This window comes from Schistocerca serialis, chromosome 7, assembly GCF_023864345.2.
Source record: "Schistocerca serialis cubense isolate TAMUIC-IGC-003099 chromosome 7, iqSchSeri2.2, whole genome shotgun sequence".
Taxonomy (NCBI): domain Eukaryota; kingdom Metazoa; phylum Arthropoda; class Insecta; order Orthoptera; family Acrididae; genus Schistocerca; species Schistocerca serialis.
Window position 1 is genome coordinate 510,154,700 of NC_064644.1, and position 22,415 is coordinate 510,177,114.

General features: G+C 41.7%; 1 protein-coding gene across 2 annotated transcripts in view; it reads right to left on the reverse strand.

Moving 5' to 3' along the window:
- The window catches only part of LOC126412644 (uncharacterized), a 153,586-nt gene extending 136,244 nt beyond the window's left edge, over positions 1-17,342 (reverse strand). The window contains exons 1-2 of one of the 2 annotated variants that reach the window (XM_050082329.1): positions 17,079-17,342; positions 15,027-15,269 (exon numbers count right to left, since the gene is read on the reverse strand). In XM_050082329.1, the coding sequence (XP_049938286.1) occupies positions 15,145-15,269; positions 17,079-17,292 (339 nt within the window). In that variant the 5' untranslated portion in view covers positions 17,293-17,342 and the 3' untranslated portion in view covers positions 15,027-15,144. Of the gene's footprint in view, positions 1-15,026; positions 15,270-17,078 lie in introns of those variants that run through there. The other variant, XM_050082331.1, reaches the window with a different exon arrangement.
- Between the last annotated feature and the right edge of the window lie 5,073 nt (positions 17,343-22,415).

Here is a 22,415-nt window from a genome sequence, read left to right on the forward strand (position 1 = left end):
ATTCTAATCCCAAAGAAAGCAGGCGTTGACAGATGGGAAAATTACCGAACTATCAGTTTAATAACTCACGGCTGCAAAATACTAACGCGAATTCTTTACAGACGAATGGAAAAACTGGTAGAAGCTGACCTTGGGGAAGATCAGTTTGGATTCCGTTGAAAAATGGGAACACGTGATTCAATACTGACCCTACGACTTATTTTAGAAGCTACATTAAGGCAAACCTACGTTTCTAGCGTTTGTCGACTTAGAGAAAGCTTCTGACAATGTTGACTGGAATACTCTCTTTCAAATTCTGAAGGTGGCAGGGGTAAAATGCAGGGAGCGAAAGGCTATTTACAAATTTGTACAGAAACCAGATGGCAGTTATAAGAGTCGAGGGACAGCAAAGGGAAGCAGTAGTTGGGAAGGGAGTGAGACAGTGTTGTAGCCCTTCCCCGATGTTGTTCAATCTGTATATTGAGCAAGCAGTAAAGGAAACAAAAGAAAAATTCGGGGTAGGTATTAAAATCCGTGGAGAAGAAATAAAAACTTTGAGGTTCGCCGATGACATTGTAATTATGTCAGAGACAGCAAAGGACTTGGAAGAGTGGCTGAACGGAATGGACAGTGTCTTGAAAGGAAGATGTAAGATGAACATCAACAAAAGCAAAACGAGGATAATGGAATGTAGTCGAACTAAGTCGGGTGATTCTTAGGGAATTAGATTAGAAAATGAGACACTTAAAGTAGTAAAGGAGTTTTGCTATTTGGGGAGCAAAATAACTGATGATGGTCGAAGTAGAGAGGATATAAAATGTAGACTGGGCATGGCAAGGAAAGCGTTTCTGAAGAAGAGAAATTTGTTAACATCGAGTATAGATTTAAGTGTCAGGAAGTCGTTTCTGAAAGTATTTGTATGGAGTGTAGCCATGTATGGAAGTGAAACATGGACGATAACCAGTTTGGACAAGAAGAGAATAGAAGCTTTCGAAATGTGGTGCTACAGAAGAATGCTGAAGATAAGGTGGGTAGATCACATAACTAATGAGGAGGTATTGAATAGGATTGGGGAGAAGAGAAGTTTGTGGCACAACTTGACTAGAAGAAGGGATCGGTTGGTAGGACATGTTCTGAGGCATCAAGGGATCACAATATTGGAGGGCAGCGTGGAGGGTAAAAATCGCAGAGGGAGACCAAGAGATGAATACACTAAGCAGATTCAGAGGGATGTAGGCTGCAGTACGTACTGGGAGATGAAGAAGCTTGCACAGGATAGAGTAGCGTGGAGAGCTGCATCAAACCAGTCTCAGGACTGAAGACCACAACAACAACTCTTCCGATTTTTCAAAATTGACTTCGTACACTGTCCAAAACGGCGAGAAGCCGCCATAATATGCTACGTGCTCAGTGCCGAGTGTGCTGAGACCACACCCACATTGATTTTTATTTTTGGTGTGTTCCCTCCGGTATCATTCTAATCGTACATGATTATCAGCCTTTCATTTCACTTAGTATTGTTGTTGTTGTTGTGGTCTTCAGTCCTGAGACTGGTTTGATGCAGCTCTCCATGCTACTCTATCCTGTGCAAGCTTCTTCATCTCCCAGTACCTACTGCCACCTACATCCTCCTCAGTCTGCTTAGTCTATTAATCTCTTGGTCTCCCTCTACGATTTTTACCCTCCACGCTGCCCTCGAATGCTAAATTTGTGATCCCTTGATGCCTCAAAACATGTCCTACCAACCGATCCCTTCTTCTAGTCACGTTGTGCCACAAACTTCTCTTCTCCCCAATCCTATTCAATACCTCCTCATTAGTTACGTGATCTACCCACCTTATTTTCAACACTCTTCTGTAGCACCACATTTCGAAAGCTTCTATTCTCTTCTTGACCAAACTGGTTATTGTCCATGTTTCACTTCAATACATGGCTACACTTCATACAAATACTTTCAGAAACGACTTCCTGACACTTAAATCTATACTCGATGTGAACAAATTTGTCTTATTCAGAAACGATTTCCTTGCCATTGCCAGTCTACATTTTATATCCTCTCTACTTCGACCATCATCAGTTCTTTTACTCCCTAAATAGCAAAACTCCTTTACTACTATAAGTGTGTCATTTCCTAGTCTAATCCCCTCAGCATCACCCGATTTAATTTGACTACATTCCATTACCCTCGTTTTTCTTTTGTTGGTGTTCATCTTATATCCTCCTTTCAAGACACTGTCCATTCCGTTCAACTGCTCTTCCAAGTCCTTTGCTGTCTCTGACACAATTACAATGTCATCGGCGAACCTCAAAGTTTTTACTTATTCTCCATGACTTTTAATACCTACTCTGAATTTTTCTTTTGTTTCCTTTACTGCTTGCTCAATATACAGATTGAATAACATCGGGGAGAGGCTACAACCCTGTCTCACTCCTTTCCCAACCACTGCTTCCCTTTCCTGCCCCTCGACTCTTATAACTGCCATCTGGTTTCTCTACAAATTATAAATAGCCTCTCGCTCCCTGTATTTTACCCCTGCCACCTTCAGAATTTGAAAGAGAGTATTCCAGTTAACGTTGTCAAAAGCTTTCTCTAAGTCTACAAATGCGGGAAACGTAGGTTTGCCTTTTCTTAATCCTTCTTCTAAGATAAGTCGTAATGTTAGTATTGCCTCACGTGTTCCAACATTTGTACGGAATCCAAACTGATCTTCTCCGAGGTCCGCTTCTACCAGTTTTTCCATACGTCTGTAAAGAATTCGCGTTAGTATTTTGCAGCTGTGCCTTATTAAACTGATAGTTCGGTAATTTTCACATCTGTTAACACCTGCTTTCTTTGGGATTGGAATTATTATATTCTTCTTGAAGTCTGTGGGTATTTCGCCTGTCTCATACATCTTGCTCACCAGATGGTAGATTTTTGTCATGACTGGTTCTCCCAAGGCCTTCAGTAGTTCTAATGGAATGTTGTCTACTCCCAGGGCCTTGTTTCGACTCAGGTCTTTCAGTGCTCTGTCCAACTCTTCACGCAGTATCTTATCTCCCATTTCATTATCATCTAAATCCTCTTCCATTTCCATAATATTGTCCTCAAGTACAGCGCCCTTGTATAAACCCTCTATATACTCCTTCCACCTTTCTGCTTTCCCTTCTTCGCTTAGAACTTGGTTGCCATCTGAGCTCTTGATATTCATACAAGTCGTTCTCCTTTCTCCAAAGGTGTCTTTAATTTTCCTGTAGGCAGTATCTATCTTAACCCTAGTGAGACAAGCCTCTACATCCTTACATCTGTGCTCTAGCCATCCCTGCTTAGCCATTTTGCACTTCCTGTCGATCTCATTTTTGAGACGTTTGTATTCCTTTTTGCCTGCTTCATTTACTGCATTTTTATATTTTCTCCTTTCATCAATTAAATTCAATATCTCTTCTGTTACCCAAGGATTTCTATTAGCCCTCGTCTTTTCACCTACTTGATCCTCTGCTGCCTTCACTACTTCATCCCTCAGAGCTACCCATTCTTCTTCTACTGTATTTCTTTCCCCCAATACTGTCAAGTGTTCCCTTATGCTCTCCCTGAAACTCTCTACAACCTCTGGTTTTTTCAGTTTATCCAGGCCCCATCTCCTTAAATTCCCACCTTTTTGCAGTTTCTTCAATTTCAATCTGCAGTTCATAACCAATAGATTGTGGCCAGAATCCACATCTGCCCCTGGAAATGTCTTACAATTTAAAGCCTGGTTCCTAAATCTCTGTCTTACCATTATATAATCTATCTGATACCTTTTAGTATCTCCAGGATTCTTCCAGGTATACAACCTTCTTTTATGATTCTTGAACCAAGTGTTAGCTATGATTGAGTTATGCTCTGTGCAAAATTCTACAAGGCGGCTTCCTCTTTCATTTCTTCCCCCCAATCCATATTCACCTACTATGTTTCCTTCTCTCCCTTTTCCTACTGACGAATTCCAGTCACCCATGACTATTAAATTTTCGTCTCCCTTCACTACCTGAATAATTTCTTTTATCTCGTCATACATTTCATCAATTTCTTCATCATCTGCAGAGCTAGTTGGCATATAATCTTGTTATACTGTAGTAGGCATGGGCTTTGTGTCTATCTTGGCCACAATAATGCGTTCACTATGCTGTTTGTAGTAGCTAACCCGCACTCCTATTTTTTTATTTATTATTAAACCTACTCCTGCATTACCCCTATTTGATTTTGTATTTATAACCCTGTAATCACCTGACCAAAAGTCTTTTTCCTCCTGCCACCGAACTTCACTAATTCCCACTATATGTAACTTTAACCTATCCATTTCCCTTTTTAAATTTTCTAACCTACCTGGACGATTAAGGGATCTGACATTCCACGCTCCGATCCGTAGAACGCCAGTTTTCTCTCTCCTGATAACGACGTCCTCTTGAGTATTCCCCGCCCGGAGATCCGAATGGGGGACTAGTTTACCTCCGGAATATTTTACCCAAGAGGACGCCATCATCATTTAATCATACAGTAAAGCTGCATGTCCTCGGGAAAATTTACGGCTGTAGTTTCCCCTTGCTTTCAGCCGTTCGCAGTACCAGCACAGCAAGGCCGTTTTGGTTAATGTTACAAGGCCAGATCAGTCAATCATCCAGACTGTTGCCCCTGCAAATACTGAAAGGGCTGCTGCCCCTCTTCAGGAACCACATGTTTGTCTGGCCTCTCAACAGATACCCCTCCTTTGTGGTTGCACCTACGGTACGGCCATCTGTATCGCTGAGGCACACAAGCCTCCCCACCAACGGCAAGGTCCATGGTGCATGGGGGGGCACTTAGTATTAATGAGCAATAATTAAAAATTCCTCATGTATTTTATTCAGTCACGATCCCATTACGATTTTGCTTCTTTCTGCTTATTTCGTGATATCCCACTACGTTTTCCACTGTTATGTATACAACATTGTCAGTACCTAACACATCAGCTGCAGATACCGCAGCTGCAGTTATCACTCACTGTAACGGTGTTCCAGGAAAAAAAACTTGTTTGCTTTCTGTTTCTATTCACTATGGATGATATAGTCTAGCTTCTCGTTATCCCGCTCCCCCGCCTCCCCTCCCCCGCCCCCCACTGTCTCTATCTCTCATGCCTTTTGTTCCAGTCGCTTCAAAACATTCAAACCCTTCATAATCCTCGCCCAGATTGTAGTGGGGAAGTATGCTGATAAGTTTTACTTTTGGACTGTGGTGGAATGTAATTATGGAGACCTGGGAACTGTATCTGAGGATTGAAGTGTACATTCTGGACAGTTCTAACATGGAAGGATTTGTTATTAGAATAGGAACTACCTAGCAGGTCATTCAGTTACTCTGCACAGGCACCGAGATGCTTTCAACTAAGACCACAAACGATCTCGAAGACAGATGTAAGAGATGCAGTTTTCTCAAAGCTTTTATGAAATTATTCTTCTAATTCTTACAAGGCCACTATGAATTATCAAACATCACATTTTCTTTAACGCCATTGAGTGTAGGAAACTCGACTGAGTTCGTCAGAATGTGTACTTTCAACTATGTGATTTTATTTTTCAATGCATCTCAGTGAAATCATAAAAAAGTTTCTTCTGATCTGTCTTACTGTGGGCAGTGTGCAGCGAAGTCCAATCCATTCTGGATGCTCTGGTTTTCATTCCTGCACTCCATTTTCCTTCATAAATCCAAAAATAGCGAGTTTTTATCGAAAACTTGTTTCCAGGCATATCCCTTGACGTAAACGACGTACAATGCAGTAACATATAAGGTCTCCAAGGTCTCCATACTCTTCGTTCAACTCCAGACAATTATTACAACTGAAAGTGGAATAATGTGTGCAGTCTCAGAAATTATACTATTTGTACCATCAATGTCTTGACGTGCTACATGCCTATAACTTTAGCACAAAATGGTTCTTCATGTACAGAATAATCGTCGTGATTTCTTGCTCATTGTCTACTAAATCTTTAAATTCTTGCTGCATAGTATTGTAAAGTCATTTCACAGGAAATTTACAGTGGCCGTCGTTTATGCGACTACACTACATACATTGAGAATTTTCATACGTCTCCTCTGTCATTCAGATTCATTTCTAAAGACCTGTGACAATAGATCACTATATTGCATATTTTTGTCCAAACAGTTATTGGTCCCATAAATGTCGCACATACCAGGAACAAACAGCGAAGGGTAAACAACACTCACATCGCAATTTTGTCGAACTGAACAGAGTTGTGCGGGCAGAAAAATGCGGCACCGCAATACTAAATGAAATGTCACATCGTACCGAGTACTTCCGAGAAGGCCTGAGCTTATCGGAGACACGCTGAGTCTTGGCCGGCTCGCTCTGCCCGCACACCGTGGTCAGCTCTGCAATAACGTCATTCTGGAGAAACAATTTGCACGTTAAATTTCATCTGAAGTTAACGGAAGCACAGATCCACGTTATAGGGTTTTTTATGTCTTCTGGAGTCATTAGTGTTTCTTAATGGACTTCTTGCTTTAATTTTCACCACAAATAAAAGTATAGAAATGTTTGGTCTGGTGAGTGTTTAGAACATTTTGGGTTTGCTGGACGGACATTCCAGTGCTTTCCAAATATTATCTTAATAGGGTCTGTCGTTTCATGTGCAGAATGGGAGGACATCCATCCTGGTGGTACAACAGTACTTGCCTTATGTCCAGTGGAATGCCTTCCAATAACTGGGGAAGCAGCATATATTAGACACTCGCGACATTTTGGTGTATTTAGATTCCTATCTGTAAAACAGGGGCCAGTGACGCAAATCTTGAAAAAGACACTGATATCTCACAACAAGGGTTGGGATAATTTTAAGGAAAACACATGGAAGGTGGACCCACATATTACGCTATTTGTTGTTTCGTAGAATAAACTTTATTGCTTGAAAACAATATTATAATTGCGATTGAAAAGCCCTCGCCAAAGGAATAACAAAGCTCAAATTAATTAAAAAGAACTAGAAAGTTTTCAATACATTAATAAAAAGCCTTAAGAGTTCACACCATTTACAATAGGGCTTGAAAACAGGATTAAACAGTCGCCAAAAACAAATAAAAAGTAACACCAACTAGGCGTAGCTGCCAGAGGGCTAAACAAACTTTTATCAATAAAATGAACTACAAATGACTGCCACTAAATGTACTAACAATTCCCAAGCATGGATAACACGTTAAACAAGTGGATAACGCCCATCCAAAATACGGAAACCATAACAAGCGATGCCAGAGATTGTGGCTGTTGGAAAGCCCTTAAAATGTATAAGCCTTAACAATTCCCTTTGCAATAAAGTACATAGTCCCCAAAATACGAGTAAAGTTGCGAAGACATACAGTTTAAATGTGACTCCAGTTGGTACACACCAGCAAAAACATTGAGCATGACACTTAAGTAAATACACAGTTGCCCAAAGTGCAAGCAACGCCTGAGAAGACATGCAATTTAAATGTGACCCTCAACTGATATGCACAAGCGGAAACACAGACCATGACTTTTACAGAAATATACAATTGTCCAAAATACAAGATGGGCTGGGAAATACAGCAGGTGGCTATCACAGGCAGAAGGAAACAAGCAGGCAAGTTTCACAATAAAAGGAGTTAGCTAATGACTGCGGATAAAAGAAAAGGCTCAAGAGTTCATATTCATAAGTAAAATTAACTCGCTCCAGAAGCAGCAATAAATGTGCACGGTTTAAACGGGTATTCAAAGAGCAGGTCTAGTAAGGAGGTCCTTCTAACCGGCAGAACACACTTTGAACGTCATGAGCTTACTGAATTCACCAAATAGGATAGGTTAATAGTTCCCTTTTAATTGGCGGGGTTCAGGCGCTCAGTCCGGAACCGCGCGACTCATACGGTCGCAGGTTCGAATCCTGCCTCGGGCATGGATGTGTGAGATGTCCTTCGGTTAGTTAGGTTTAAGTAGTTCTAAGTTCTAGGGGACTGATGACCACAGATGTTAAGTCCCATAGTGCTCAGAGCCATTAGGACCATTAATTGGCGGCACTCCGCCATGGCACGTATCAAACGAACAGCTTTACTTAACCAATACGACGCAGCTGGTAAAAATGTAAATGTCGCGCGACTACAGACTCCCGTAGGGTAGACCGTTCGCCGGATGCAAGTCTTTCGATTTGACGCCACTTCGCCTACTTGCGCGTCGATAGCATCAGAATTAGGACCAACTCAGATGTGTGCGAGGACGGAAGTGTCATCACAACAGAAATAAAACACGTCTCTGCTCTGGGCCCAGGGAAGAGGAACGCGTCGTCTGCTGCCAATAGTAACCTCCCAACACATTTCAGAAAGGAACAGTAACTGCCCTTATAAGACTGCAGACGAGAATGCCGAAGATGTAGGGAATATAAACTTATGGTGGAAGCGAGTACACATACAAGTTACAAGCTTAACATCCTTAAAGTTACTTGTAAATTAGGAGATGAAATATCAGAGCCTGCTGACGCAATATATAAGGCATAGTCATCTGCGAGGGTGCTTCGCCTCTGGCACAGACTATGTTTTCATTTGAATTTCATCGACTCAGTTCATAACAGAGATGTACACTCGTATGGAATATGACCTTGAACAATAAATTATTGGCCGATGATCATACACACAATCACTCGGAGGCGCAATAATATGACAGGTCCAGTTCCACGTTAACACAGATGTCACCTTATGACAACAAGACACAAAAAATGTAAGAAACAACACTAACTCCAATAAGGTGTAAAGTAACCGCGACTTCCAGGATTCCAAGGCGGGGTGTTAGTTGCCCCTACTCCGTGCAAGTAATCTTTTAGGGGCCGTAAAATTTTAGTTTGCAGATTGAGTCGTAAACTTGCCTATCAGGTTGCATACGACGTCTACTACTCTTCCCACAACTCGCCGCTGTCAGTCCTTAAGAGAGTCGGCAAGGCTTGAATCCGACCTATTTAACCACTCGCGGCTTCTCGAGTTCTGTACCAGACACCAGGAGCTGCCCGAAAGCAACAACTTGCAACAACACACGAATCGACAAAAGACCGTACCTCCAGACGTGTGAACAGATCGATATCGACAATCTAAGTGATTGGTGGTGGCAGCGGAGTGCCATACAGCCAAAATTAAAGCCGCCACAGCTCACACAGTGAACGTTGACAGACAAAGAGGTTGTTTTCATCCTCTTCTTTGCGCCAGCATTGACCATCACCTGGCGATTAGTGCATATTGCGAGGATTGACTTGCCCATGATATGTAAACGATACTCCCACCTCACACAAAATTTTCCATTGGTCTGCCGCATGAAACGTCAGACTGTTTCCTTTCTTTTTTTCCAGTCTTAAATTGTGTCATTCATTTTGAGTGAATAATGATATTTAATCAAATAGATAATAATAGGTTTCCATCGAGTGAGAAGCTCGCATAATCTTTAAACATATGTATATCTTAGATTAATGTCACCTCTTTTAAACGATGTATAATTTTAAGTTTCTATCACTAAAAATATCTCTGTCAGTTTAGTTTAATTCACTTGTTTGTACTTATTTATAACTTTCGGAGCTTAAATTGCCTGTACGTCTTCTTAAATAATAATGAATATTTCAATAGCCAGATTATGGTGTCTCTTTATTTCAGTACCATAATCGGTTCTCTGAATATTGAATTCTTACGGGACAGTCGCTGAGTTTTTGTGAGAAGAATTAATCGACTTGGTTGCGATTTTCACAGCCGCCATTGTGAACAGATCATTGAAATAATTATCATTTACATTTAATACAGAATATAGAAATGCATTTTTATCTTAACACAGTTCACTCTATCAACAAAAACAGAAACTGATGCAATTATAATTTTGAAGATTGACGTCAATAAGATTTTCAACCAAGCCACTAGATTTCTAAAAATAAGTATTTCGTGTTCACAGATTTAATGACATCGAGAGAGAGAATTTTCGAGGGTAGTAATATTATCATGAAAGACTCAGCACTGTTTTCTCTCTCGAGAATGTGACGGGCGATCTTATGCGATCTGAAGCCACGATTCTCTATAGAATTAGTCTTCCTTTCCTCAGATCGTATATATACGATGGTAGATAACATTCGGAGAACTACAACCGTTTTGGGAAGGCACTGCCATGAAGCTGCAGTTGCAGCCAAATATGAAGATGATAAAGTGTGATGGAGTGTGGTGTTCCCATAATACTCGTTTGGTCGATCCCTCTCGTACTTCCGAGATGCCTCTTAGTGACATTTACATTATGGTTACTGTTGCGAAAATATTATTTTCAATTCTTTCATTAGCCACAGAAAAATGTGTATAGCTCAATCACAAAACACTAATGCTGTATCATAAATCAGGGATTGTTTACGATAAAAATTTGTTGCTAAGATCAGGAAATTTGCCGTAGTGTCACCTATAATTTAATGAAAATCGCACCTTGACATCTTTATTCATTCTGGGTACACTTTGAGTGGCTTCCTTAGCTGCTTCCGCTGTACAATTATGACATCCGAACGAAGTGGTCCAGAGGTTAGCACAATGTCGATGCATTAGGGAGGAAACGTTTCAAATCCTCGTCCGGCCTTCAAGTTACCATGATTTCCTGAAGGGAGATACTGGGACGGTTCCTTGAAAAGGGCAAGGCCGATTTATTTCCCCATCCTTTCCTAATGCAAGCTCGTGCTCGGTCTCTAATGAGTCACTATCGACGGGACGTTAAACGCTAGTCTTAATATCTTTCTTTTTGTGTGGCCGTTAAGAGTGACTTTTCGAATGACAATGTTTGGTGTGTAGCGGAGAGTGGATTTCGCGATTCTTGGGAACGAGCGAACCCATATCTGTTTTGTACTGTAGAAACTTTTCGTCATTAAACTCTGACAGGCAGGTGAGACTCTACACTATATACCATCATTTCGTGTTTCTCTAGAGCCATATTGTCTGTTGTGAATTTAATGTAGTGTCTCAGTGTAGTTTATCACCCAGTGCCGCAAAAACAACATTTCGACTCTGAGTCAAGGCTATTACCCTGAGACGTTTAAAGGAGGTTACACCCAAGTCAGACGCAGTTTAGGACGTATTGAGTCTGCAGCAGAGATTCATATCGAAGCTTTGGCAACCTCTGTGGAACCAGAAGATTTTCATCGTAGTCCGGTGAGAGGATCTGGTAATAGGAACACTCCACAATATTGTCGACATCCGATGCTAACTGCATTCAAAATGCGACAATGCCCGTGAAGAAACGCGCTTCAGAGATTTCGGACGGAGCTCTTCTGCTAACGAAATTCTTTTTTTAACGAATTTCTCTGTGTGCTCACTTTGAACCAACCAAAACACAAGTGATTTCTAAGACGGGATACAAGTACGTACTTGTAATGAGTGTGTGTAACTTGACCAACTAGAAGCGCATATGAAGGCGATTAGATGAGAACCATCCTCAGACATGTAGAAATTACGTCTCGTCCTACCACTCAAGGCTCATTACACACACATAAAAAAAAGTTTTTCATCACCAGGGTTCCGAGAGTTCCGGGACTTGTACAAAACATTTGGAACAGAGATCAACATAAACATCAGTTCCGCCCTTTTTATTGCTCATGAAAACCACACACTGGACATTGCACCACCATACAGCGAGAAGTTCATAGGCTGTGGTCGAGATTACTGCACACACCCGTATGTCTAATACCCAGGAACACATCCTCTTGTATTAATGCAAGGGTCAAGGGTCACGTCGTCCATAAACATCCCTATTCAATCCATCCCAGGCATGTACGATAGCGTTCACGACTGGACAACATACTGGCAACTCCAGTCGAGCGATGTCGTTATCCTGAAGGAAGTCATTCAACAGATATGCACTATGGGCGTACGAATTGTCATCCATGAAGACGAATGCGTTGCCAATATGCTTCCGATTTGGTTGCACCACCGGTCGGAGGCTGACATTCCCGTAGCATGACAAACTGTCTGCCATCCCATTATTTACCATTTCGCAAAGTATCGATAACGAACGAGCCTATCTGTCTCTACGGGGTCCTGAAAACGCCGTAGTTTGTTGGCTGCCATAGGTCTCAAACTGTAAGTATTTTACAATCACCTCTACCTTTTATGTGTTCATAGCTGTTGGAGCAACGATAATCGTTTCTAAACATCAAATTTATTGTACTACTTTTGGGGCTAGTGGCGGCAAAATTATTAATCACTTGATAATAACATTGGCATGATGAAAATTTCCCTTCTGTATTTAAATTTAAATTCTTTATTAAAATTTCAGACAAGAAAATGGAACTGAAATTGTGAACGAGATGTTACCGTCTCGATAGACTGAAGTACTATCTGTAACCAGTTGTCCTTCAGTGATTGAACAACGGTTTCTTAGTCTGAAACTTCCTGGCAGATTAAAACTGTGTGCCGGACCGAGACTCGAACTCGGGACCTTTGCCTTTCGGGGCAAGTGCTCTAACAACTGAGCTACCCAAGCACGACTCACGCCCCGTCCTCACAGTTTTACTTCTGCCTGTACCTCGTCTCCTACCTTCCAAACTTTACAGAAGCTCTCCTGCGAACCTTGCAGAACTAGCACTCCTGAAAGGAAGGATATTGCGGAGACATGGCTTAGCCACAGCCTGGGGGATGTTTCCAGAATGAGATTTCCACTCTGCAGCGGAGTATGCGCTGATTTGGAACTTCCTGGCAGATTAAAACTGTGTGCCGGACCGAGACCCGAACTCGGGACCTTGGCCTTTCGGGGCAAGTGCTCTAACAACTGAGCTACCCAAGCACGACTTACGCCCCGTCCTCACAGCTTTACTTCTGCCTGTACCTCGTCTCCTACCTTCCAAACTTTACAGAAGCTCTCCTGTGAACCTTGCAGAACTAACACTCCTCAAAGGAAGGATATTGCGGAGACATGGCTTAGCCACAGCCTGGGGGATGTTTCCAGAATGAGATTTCCACTCTGCAGCGGAGTGTGCGCTGATTTGAAACTTCCTGGCAGATTAAAACTGTGGGCCGGACCGAGACTCGAACTCGGGACCTTTGCCTTTCGCGGGCAAGTGCTCTGACCTACCCAAGCACGACTCACGCCCTGTCCTCACAGCTTTACTTCTGCCAGTACCTCGTCTCCTACCTTCCAGTCTGTCTGAAGTGCTCATTATGTATTTATTTCGTGAATTTGGAAATATTCTTCCACAGTAAATAGATCCTTTGAGGCATTTGATATATCAATATTTGTACGCTGTTTTTATTCAGTTTCACAGTATTCCTCATTATTATTATTATTATGGCTATTATACTACTTAAACTTGGATGATTGTCAGAGACGCTACTGGCACTTTCCAACCCTTTGCTCCTTTAAATCATTCAGATTTTAGACAGAAAATAAATTGCAGTTGAATTACGGCATGATACCACATGAATTCTACATACACTATGTGATCCATAGTATCCGGACGCTTGGCTGAAAATGACTAACAAGTTCGTGGCGCCCTCCATCGGTAATGCTGGAATTCAATATGGTGTTCAGCCACCCATAGCCGTGATGACAGCTTCCACTCTGTCAGACATACTTTCAGTCAGGTGCTGGATGGTTTCTTGGGGAGCGGCAGCCCATTCTTCACGGAGTGCTGCACTGACGAGACGTATCGATGTCGATCGGTAAGGCCAAGCACAAAGTCGGCGTTGCAAAGCATCCCAAAGGTGATCTATAGGATTCAGGTCAGGACTCTGTGCAAGCCAATCCATTACAGGGATATTATTGTCGTGCAACCACTCCGCCACAGGGTGTGCATTATGAACAGGTGCTAGATTGTGTTGAAAGATGCAGTCCCCATCCCCAAATTGCTCTTCAACCGTGAGAGGCAAGAAAGTGCTCAAAACACCAATGTAGGCCTGTGCTGTGATCGAGCCACGCAAAACAACAAGGGCTGCAAGGCACCTCCATTGAAAACACGACCACACCATAACAGCACCTCGTCCGAATTTTACTGTTGGCACTACACACGCTGGCAGATGACGTTCACTGGGCATTCACCATACCCACACCCTGCCACCGGGTCACCACATTGTGTACCGTGATTCGTCACTCCACTCCACTATTCAGTCGTCCAATATTTACACTCCTTACACCAAGCGAGGCGTCGTTTGGCGTTTACCAGCATGATGTGTGGCTTAAGAGCAGCCGCTCGACCATGAAATCCAAGTTTTCTCCCCTCTCGCCTATCTTAGTACTTGCAGTAGATCCTGATCCAGTTTGGCATTCCTGTGTGATGGTCTGGATAGCTGTCTGTCTATTACACATTACGACCCTCTTCAACTGCTGGCGGTCTCTGTCAGTCAAGAAACGAGGTCGGCCTGTACGCTTTTGTGCCGTACGTTTCCGCTTCACTATCACAACAGTGGAGCTAGAGATGTTTAGGAGTGTGGAAATCTCGCGTGCAGACGTATGACACAAGTGACACCCAATCACCTGACCACATTAGAAGCCTGGTCCGTGAGTTCCACATTGATCTCCATATTACTCTCTCACGATGTCTAATGACTACTAAGGTCGCTGATATGGAGTGTCTGGCAGTAGGTGGCAGTGAAATGAACCTAATATGAGAACGTATGTTTTTGGTGGTGTCCAGATACTTTTGATCACATAGTGTATATATTTATTTAGAGAAGACTGTAATTACTGTTGGTACACTTTTTACAATGACTCACCTGCAGTCCTCTTGATATCTTCCAATGTTTAGAGTCATTAAATAATGATATCACCATAATCCTTCCAAATAGGAACGTTGTGATCCGAAATTAAAATTATCCTTTCATCTCTTAACGGAATGAACCGGAGCTCTCCAGAAACACCATCTGCTTCTTTGAAAAATATTACTAATTGACATTTAGATCTGAATAGGAAACACTGAGGCCATAAAGATATGGGTAAGTTTTCTCCCAGCACAGTACACATTTACAGTTGAGCACATAATTCCATTAAAGACTTCACAATTTGGTAATACGGTTTCCCGTAGTCCTCTCCTTACACATATAAGACATTGGATATTAAAACCATTTTTTAAGTGCATCGGTGCTTTATATCCGCTTTGTTAGTACAGTATGAGCAGCTCCAGATTGCGTCTCCATGGTGTGGGCTCCCTCAGCAGCGGTGACTACGCTCTGTGTGCGGCTTTCCGGGCGGCGCCTGACCTGGCGTGGGGTCTGTTTGCAGCTCTGCCCGCTGCGTGTCGGCTGCCTGCCCTCGCATGCTTGGCATGGCCAGCCCGGGCGTGAGCACCTGTTCAACAGGAAACAACACACGTGATGTTCCAGTGACACCTGGTTACATTCTTTCTTACCAGAAAATTTCAGTAGCCGTAATACCAACACCTGTTACTGCTGCTGCAAACACTATGCTCGTATTTTATAGGCGCAAAGTATACTTCAGAAGCGTTTAACACATAGATGACTGGTTTGCTTTCACTGGAATAGTTGCTACCTTATACTTCAGGAACGCTGATCTAGCCTACAATTGCTAGTCGTGGTATATTTGGTTCCAAATAATGTAGTATACTGCCAGTCGGTGTTTTACACTATGGTGCTGTGATACATGTATTTACAAAGTTGTAGACAGATAAATATGTTGTAAAATACGCATCTATGGTATTATTCAAAATATCATTGATCTTTTTTGGACGTTTAAAATGTTCATAAAAATGTTATGTAATAGTCTGTGGTGACACTATTAAAACTAGTTTTAGTGTTTTCCTCAGTTCAGTACAACTCTCGTGTGGTACTATCTTCATTTACAGTAGATCATATTCGCCTCAGTCAATGCGTGATGTACTTTTTTGTACAGACCACTAACATGCTGACAAATTGTGCTGTGAGGCTTACTGAATTCTATCGTGGAGACAGACTTCGTGTTCTAGATGAAAGATTAACTGCCGTTATTATGTTACATTGCTAAGTAGAAAATCAAAATACAAGTGACTAAATGACTACTGAAGATAGATTGTCTGTACAAATCAGGGCACCTTATATCTAACTAGACAGTGATTAGAGACGTTATAGTTATGATTCTGTGCCCAACATTCAGAACTACCACCTTCTACATAAGCATTGTCTCGCTTGTAGGTTTTTTCTAATAATGTTTCATTTACTTTTGCCACATTAATAACCAAAAAAAGACATAATTACGGACTACAGCTCAAAAACTACTGTTACTGTGTAGTGTCAATGACAGCATTCCTCAGACTTAGTGACACTAAGGTTTATTTAAGAAAAAACGTCATCTTACGTCTTTTTGATATAACAACGTCGACACTGTACCGAAACTCCGTTAATTAATATATTTCTAATCCAGTAACTCATATAGCAACTATACCCTGTTGCATAACAAAATAGTACATATGGAAAACAATAAACTCTACCAATTCAAAAAGAAATGTCGGATATGTAATGAGATCCTTGAATACCATGTTCAGTGTATCATCGTATATCTTAGCACCGCACAATGCTAGCGTGCTTGCTAGTTTGTTAGTTAAAGTTCTATGATTCATTTACACTGGAGAAGGGAGAATCTCTCACCTTTGGTTTATTAGTGTTTGTTTATGAAACATGGTAGACAGATATTTATTGGAATGCAGTTATCTGTTAGTACCATTACCTATTCAACGACTAATTGTAACCAAGTGCAAATTTAGTACCAATTTTTATAGGTGACTCATACTAATATGTTTTTGTTTTACAAATTTTATACTGATAAGCTACACGAAGATTAGATGTCATCATGGTTCAGCAGATAGACCCTCAGAGTGAACCAAATGTGAACCTGATAGGTCTTATAGGGGGTCCATATTTGGAAAGTGAAACAGTTATTATCAGACATAATATTAGAGGGAATTGTGATTGAATGTAGCAACATATTTAGCCTATTAAGAAACGTGATAGTGGTGTAATAGTAATATCACCAAAACTGGACGACATGAATGCTGCACTTGAGCTGCCTGCAGACACAGTGTCAGAGCGCCTGCCTCAGGCAGCCACTAGCGACACCACAGCAGTTAGAGCCATACCCAGCCTGCTCGCCTTTGCTGGTGTTTACCTTTGAGTGCCCCCCTGCTCTCTGCATTTGGACCCTCCTCAAGATAGATGGCGTAGTCATCGTCGTCTGCTATGCTGTCGCCGTCGTCGTCATCTGCGTCTCTGTTTTCTCCTACTTCTTCCACCACTTCGTCGCCATCGTCTGCAGCAGCGAGCGGCGTGCAGTACGCCACGAGCAACACACCAGCAATCAGCAGGACGAGGCCTCCCTTCATGGCTGCAGTGGTTTCTACACTGGGTGCCTCGCTACAAGTGTCACTACGGAGCGCACCGGCCTCCGCTTATACTGCAGTGGGGCACTTATCACCCGACTCGTAGAAGGCAAGCGCAGCTACACAGCGCTTACGTCAAACTCCACAATCAGTTGTCATATCGTAAAGACTGGATTATCTTGCTGGACATGGTTGAAGGTACTAAAAGACGTAAAACAAAACTGTAAGCACTATAGCTGATAAATACAGCACAACCAAGAAAACTAATCATGTACCTGAAAGTTTATACAAACGAATTACGAACGTCTTCCATTCGTAAGAACAGCAATATAGAAGGGAAATCACTCACTTTAAGAACTAATTTAAAAAGTACAGGAATTTATTCAATAACAGTTAATGTCATCCTAGTTCTCGTTACATTGCGTTATCATGCTGCACATTTAGCTAGAATTTTTCAATATTATGTATTACAATTCTCCGATTATTTATGTCAGAATTCGTTATAAAATATTAGCAATTATTAAAGTTTTGTTTTGTTCTCTTTACAATGAATCTTAACTTCATATAATGTAACCTATCCATTCATTTAAGAGGCTTCCCAAATTCTTCATACTATTAACCATGCAGAAGAATAGACTTGTGAACACCAGTACTGATGTTTGGGCCCCTATAACTATGTTCCATATTAGGAATTTTCTTTCCTCTTTTTCGTATTGCTACTTCCATTGTGACAAATAATAGCAACATTGATAACTATGAATTAAGATTCACATCCATATTACCTGGAGCCATTCTCTCAGCTTTATTTAATAATTATTCACAATTTTTGTGTACATGCTATTGCAAAATGAAACACGTACACCATTTTATATCAGTCCAAATACCTATCAAAATCTGAGGAGACGTTAACTACATAACAGTTATAAACAATTAAACTTTCTCATCATCCAACACCCAGAACTGGCACAACGTCGGCTTGAAGTGAGACTCACGTACACACTAATGCATACAATGTGGCTCCAAATGAATGCGTGCTGTCAGTAAATGAAAGCTGCTGTCTGCTTCCTGCTATGGAAGTATACGTCTTGCCATGCATTGTTTATGCATGACAGACCAGGAGACCAACGATGCCAGTTAAGAATATATACATTCTCTAGTTTTTTATGGTATGAACTGCTGTATGGCGGCTTTCATTCTCATATTCCATTTGGTAATTAATTCATAAAGGGCATGAGTAAAGTGATTATCATTTACACCACGTACTGCTGTACAATTAATGACTCAGAGTCCGAATGTTGTTTCTGCGGCACTGGGTGATAAACTACACTGAGACACTACATTCATCTCACAACAGACAATGAGGGCCTAACGATACACGAAATGATGGTACATAGTGTAGAGTCTCACTTGCCTGCCAGAGTTTGTTGAAGATAAGTTTCGGCTGGCAAGTACCCACTAGTGGGCTGCGAAAACCAGTCGCCACTCAGTCAGTGGCCTCGCCTGTATAAAACAATTAGTTACATTCAACGAGAAACAGCGTAAGTGAGTGAGTTATACACACTAAGTAAAACGCCCGTCAAACCGAGAAATTGTTGCTCTACTTCTAATTTCACGTTATCGATAACGGCAGCTTAACCACGATGAGTTGCTCTTACACAGTACACGTGGTTTTACGGATGCATCTGCGTCTGTAAGGACTCGGATGTCAAGGTAGAGGCAGGTATATTCATGTTTCTACAGTATAAAACAGATCTGGGTCCGCAGCTTCCTGAGGATCGCGAAATCCACCCGCCGCTACACAACAAACATCCCGTCGACAGCAAGTCATTAGGGACCGAGCACAAGCTTACATTAGTCCCATTGTATTAAATGTAAGCAAACACAAAACTCAGATATTATTCTTGTTTTGCCTCTGCACTTGAGGCTCAGCAGTCTGTATTCTGCTGTTGCAGCAATCAAATAACATACCTGAAAAGCCATTTAGACACAATGTGTATGACAGTCGAAAAAAAGCAGACATTGACAATGCATACGCAGTCGAGAACGTGAACATCGTTTATGGAGAATGTCGCCCAACTATTATAATCTGATGAGTAACCAGATAGTGGTAACTGTCGCGATTTGTCTTTGCGAATATTATAAAAAAATTTCTACAAACTAGAAGTGTAGAGGAAAAAAAACTCCAAGTAAAAAGAAGAGCTGCTGATAGAAGGAAATGAAAATAGCATAATAGCAGCAGTAACGATAATGTGAATGTCACTAAGAGGCGTCTTGGAAGTACGAAGGGACCGACAAAACGAGTCTTCTGTTAAAATTAGATTCCATCACATTTCGTGATCCTCACATACAGCTGCAACAGCAGTTTCGTAGCAATGACTTCCAAAATCGGTGGTAGGTCTCCGAATGTTATCTATGAAAAGTGTAAAGTGATACGTGCAATATCAATTATATAAGATCTGAGCAAAGAAAGAATACCGAAAAATCTTTTAGCATAAATAATTGTCCGTCGTCGGACTCATTCAATACAGAATCGTGATTCCAGATCGCATAAGAATGCGCGTTACATCCTCAAGAGAGGAAACAGCGCTGAGTTTTTCATTATAATATTTCTCTCTATAGACGTCATTCATTATGTGAGGACTAGATATTTATTTTTGGAAGTTGTTAAGTGGCTTGGTTGAAAATATTTTTGACGTGAATCTTCAAAATTACTGGTGCATCAGTTTCTGTTCGTGCTGACAGAGTGGACTTTCTTAACATAAAACATGTACGTTGTATAAGTTAGAAGTAAGTAACAATTATTTCAATGACATTGTCACAGTGGCGGCTGTGAAAACCGCGACCAAGTCAACAAATTCTTCTTATAAAAACTCAGCGACTGGCCCATAGGATGAGCTACAAAAAATAGTAAGTTCAAATGGTTGAAAAAATTATTCAAATAGCTCTGAGCACTATGGGACTTAACTTCTGAGGTCATCAGTCCCCTAGAACTTAGAACTACTGAAACCTACCTAACCTAAGGATATCACACACACAGCCATGCCTGAGGCAGGAATCAAACCTGCGACCACTGCGGTCGCGCGGTTCCAGACTGGAGCGCCTAAAACCGCTTGGCCACTCTGGCCGGCTAAATAGTAAGTATTCAGTATTCAGTGAGACTATTATATACAGCTTCAGCAACAAAAGTTACAAATAAGGAGAAACAATTGAAACAAACAACACTGACAGATATTTTTTAATTCGTAAGTAAAGCATTACTTATCGTTATAAAGAGACTACATCAATTTAAGATATACGCATATTTAAAGATGAAGCGAGTTTCTCACTCGATGGAAACATGTTATTTTCTAATTGATTTAATATCATTATTCATTCAAGACAAATTAGACAGTTTATGACTGAAAAAAAGAATAAAACCATTCTGACGTTTCATCTGGCAAACCAATGAAAAATTTTGTGTGAGGTAGAAGCATCGTTTACATATCATGCGCAAGTCAATCCTCGCAATAAGCTCTAATCGCCAGATGAAAGCCGATGCTGACACAAAGAACAGGACAAAAACAACGCTCCTTGTCTATCAACGTTCAGTGTGTGTGAGGTGTGGAGGCTTTAATTTTGGCTGCATGACAATCTGCTGTCGACACCAACGGCTAGGATTGCAAATATCGATTTGATCATACGTGTGGAGCTAGGGCCTTTTGTCGAGGAGTGCGTTGTTTGTTTGGCGGGCCCTGGTACTGACAGCTAGCTGGAGGGCACGTGGCTCGCAAGTTGTTGCTTTTCGGTGACTCCTGATGTACAAAAGGTCTTAGGCAGGCCTTGACGCCTTGCTTAAGGATTGATAGCGTCGTGTTACGGGAAGAGTAAAAATCGGCAAGTTCCCGACCTAGTCTCCAAAAGCAACTACACGAATCACAGGCAATAACAACCCGGCTTGGAATCCTGAAGGTCACATCTTCTTTACACTTGAATGGAGTTAAGGGTAGTATCTTTTGTTTTTTGTGTAATTATCGTCATAAGTCCACGTCTACGTTAACGTGGAATTGGACCTGTTCCATTAATGCGCCTCCGAGCGATTGCAAGTGTTATCATCAGTCAGTGTTAATGTATTGTTCCAGGCAATATTCTGTACGACTGTACGGGTATTCCTTTTACAAACTGAGTTGATGAAATTCAAGGTGTAACATAATCTGTTTCAGAGGCAAGGCAACCTTGTGATCTGCTGTCCTCCAGGATTACAGTAAGAGTTCAATCAACTGAGATGTGTTCCTGTTCTTGGCCTTTCCTTCTGACCTCTTGCCACATGTCAGATAATATAAGGAATAACTTGTGTTTCGAAAGCTATAATGCTTTCTTGTGCCGATTTATTTTTCAAACGAATAAGAAATCTTCATAGAACTTTCAGGACAACCGTTTTCGTTTCGTCTCGTTTTTTGGGAAGTATCCTCAGCAATTCTTCAGAAAGTCTTTAGACTTTGCTTCCAAATGAAAATCAATGAAATTCACCCAGGCAGATACGTCCTCACAATACGATCGTTCAGTCTTACTGTGAATATTATTACAACATCAAATATGAAAATCCTCTTTGTTCACTTACCATGCTATCCACCTTCAACAACAAGATGATCTTCGCTGTGCACTTCTCGAAATTTCGCTTGAGTACCCCAGTCATTAATCTGTTTTGTCATTATTTCCACTACAGATTTTCAAAATACACTCCTGGAAATGGAAAAAAGAACACATTGACACCGGTGTGTCAGACCCACCATACTTGCTCCGGACACTGCGTGAGGGCTGTACAAGCAATGATCACACGCACGGCACAGCGGACACACCAGGAACCGCGGTGTTGGCCGTCGAATGGCGCTAGCTGCGCAGCATTTGTGCACCGCCGCCGTCAGTGTCAGCCAGTTTGCCGTGGCATACGGAGCTCCATCGCAGTCTTTAACACTGGTAGCATGCCGCGACAGCGTGGACGTGAACCGTATGTGCAGTTGACGGACTTTGAGCGAGGGCGTATAGTGGGCATGCGAGAGGCCGGGTGGACGTACCGCCGGATTGCTCAACACGTGGGGCGTGAGGTCTCCACAGTACATCGATGTTGTCGCCAGTGGTCGGCGGAAGGT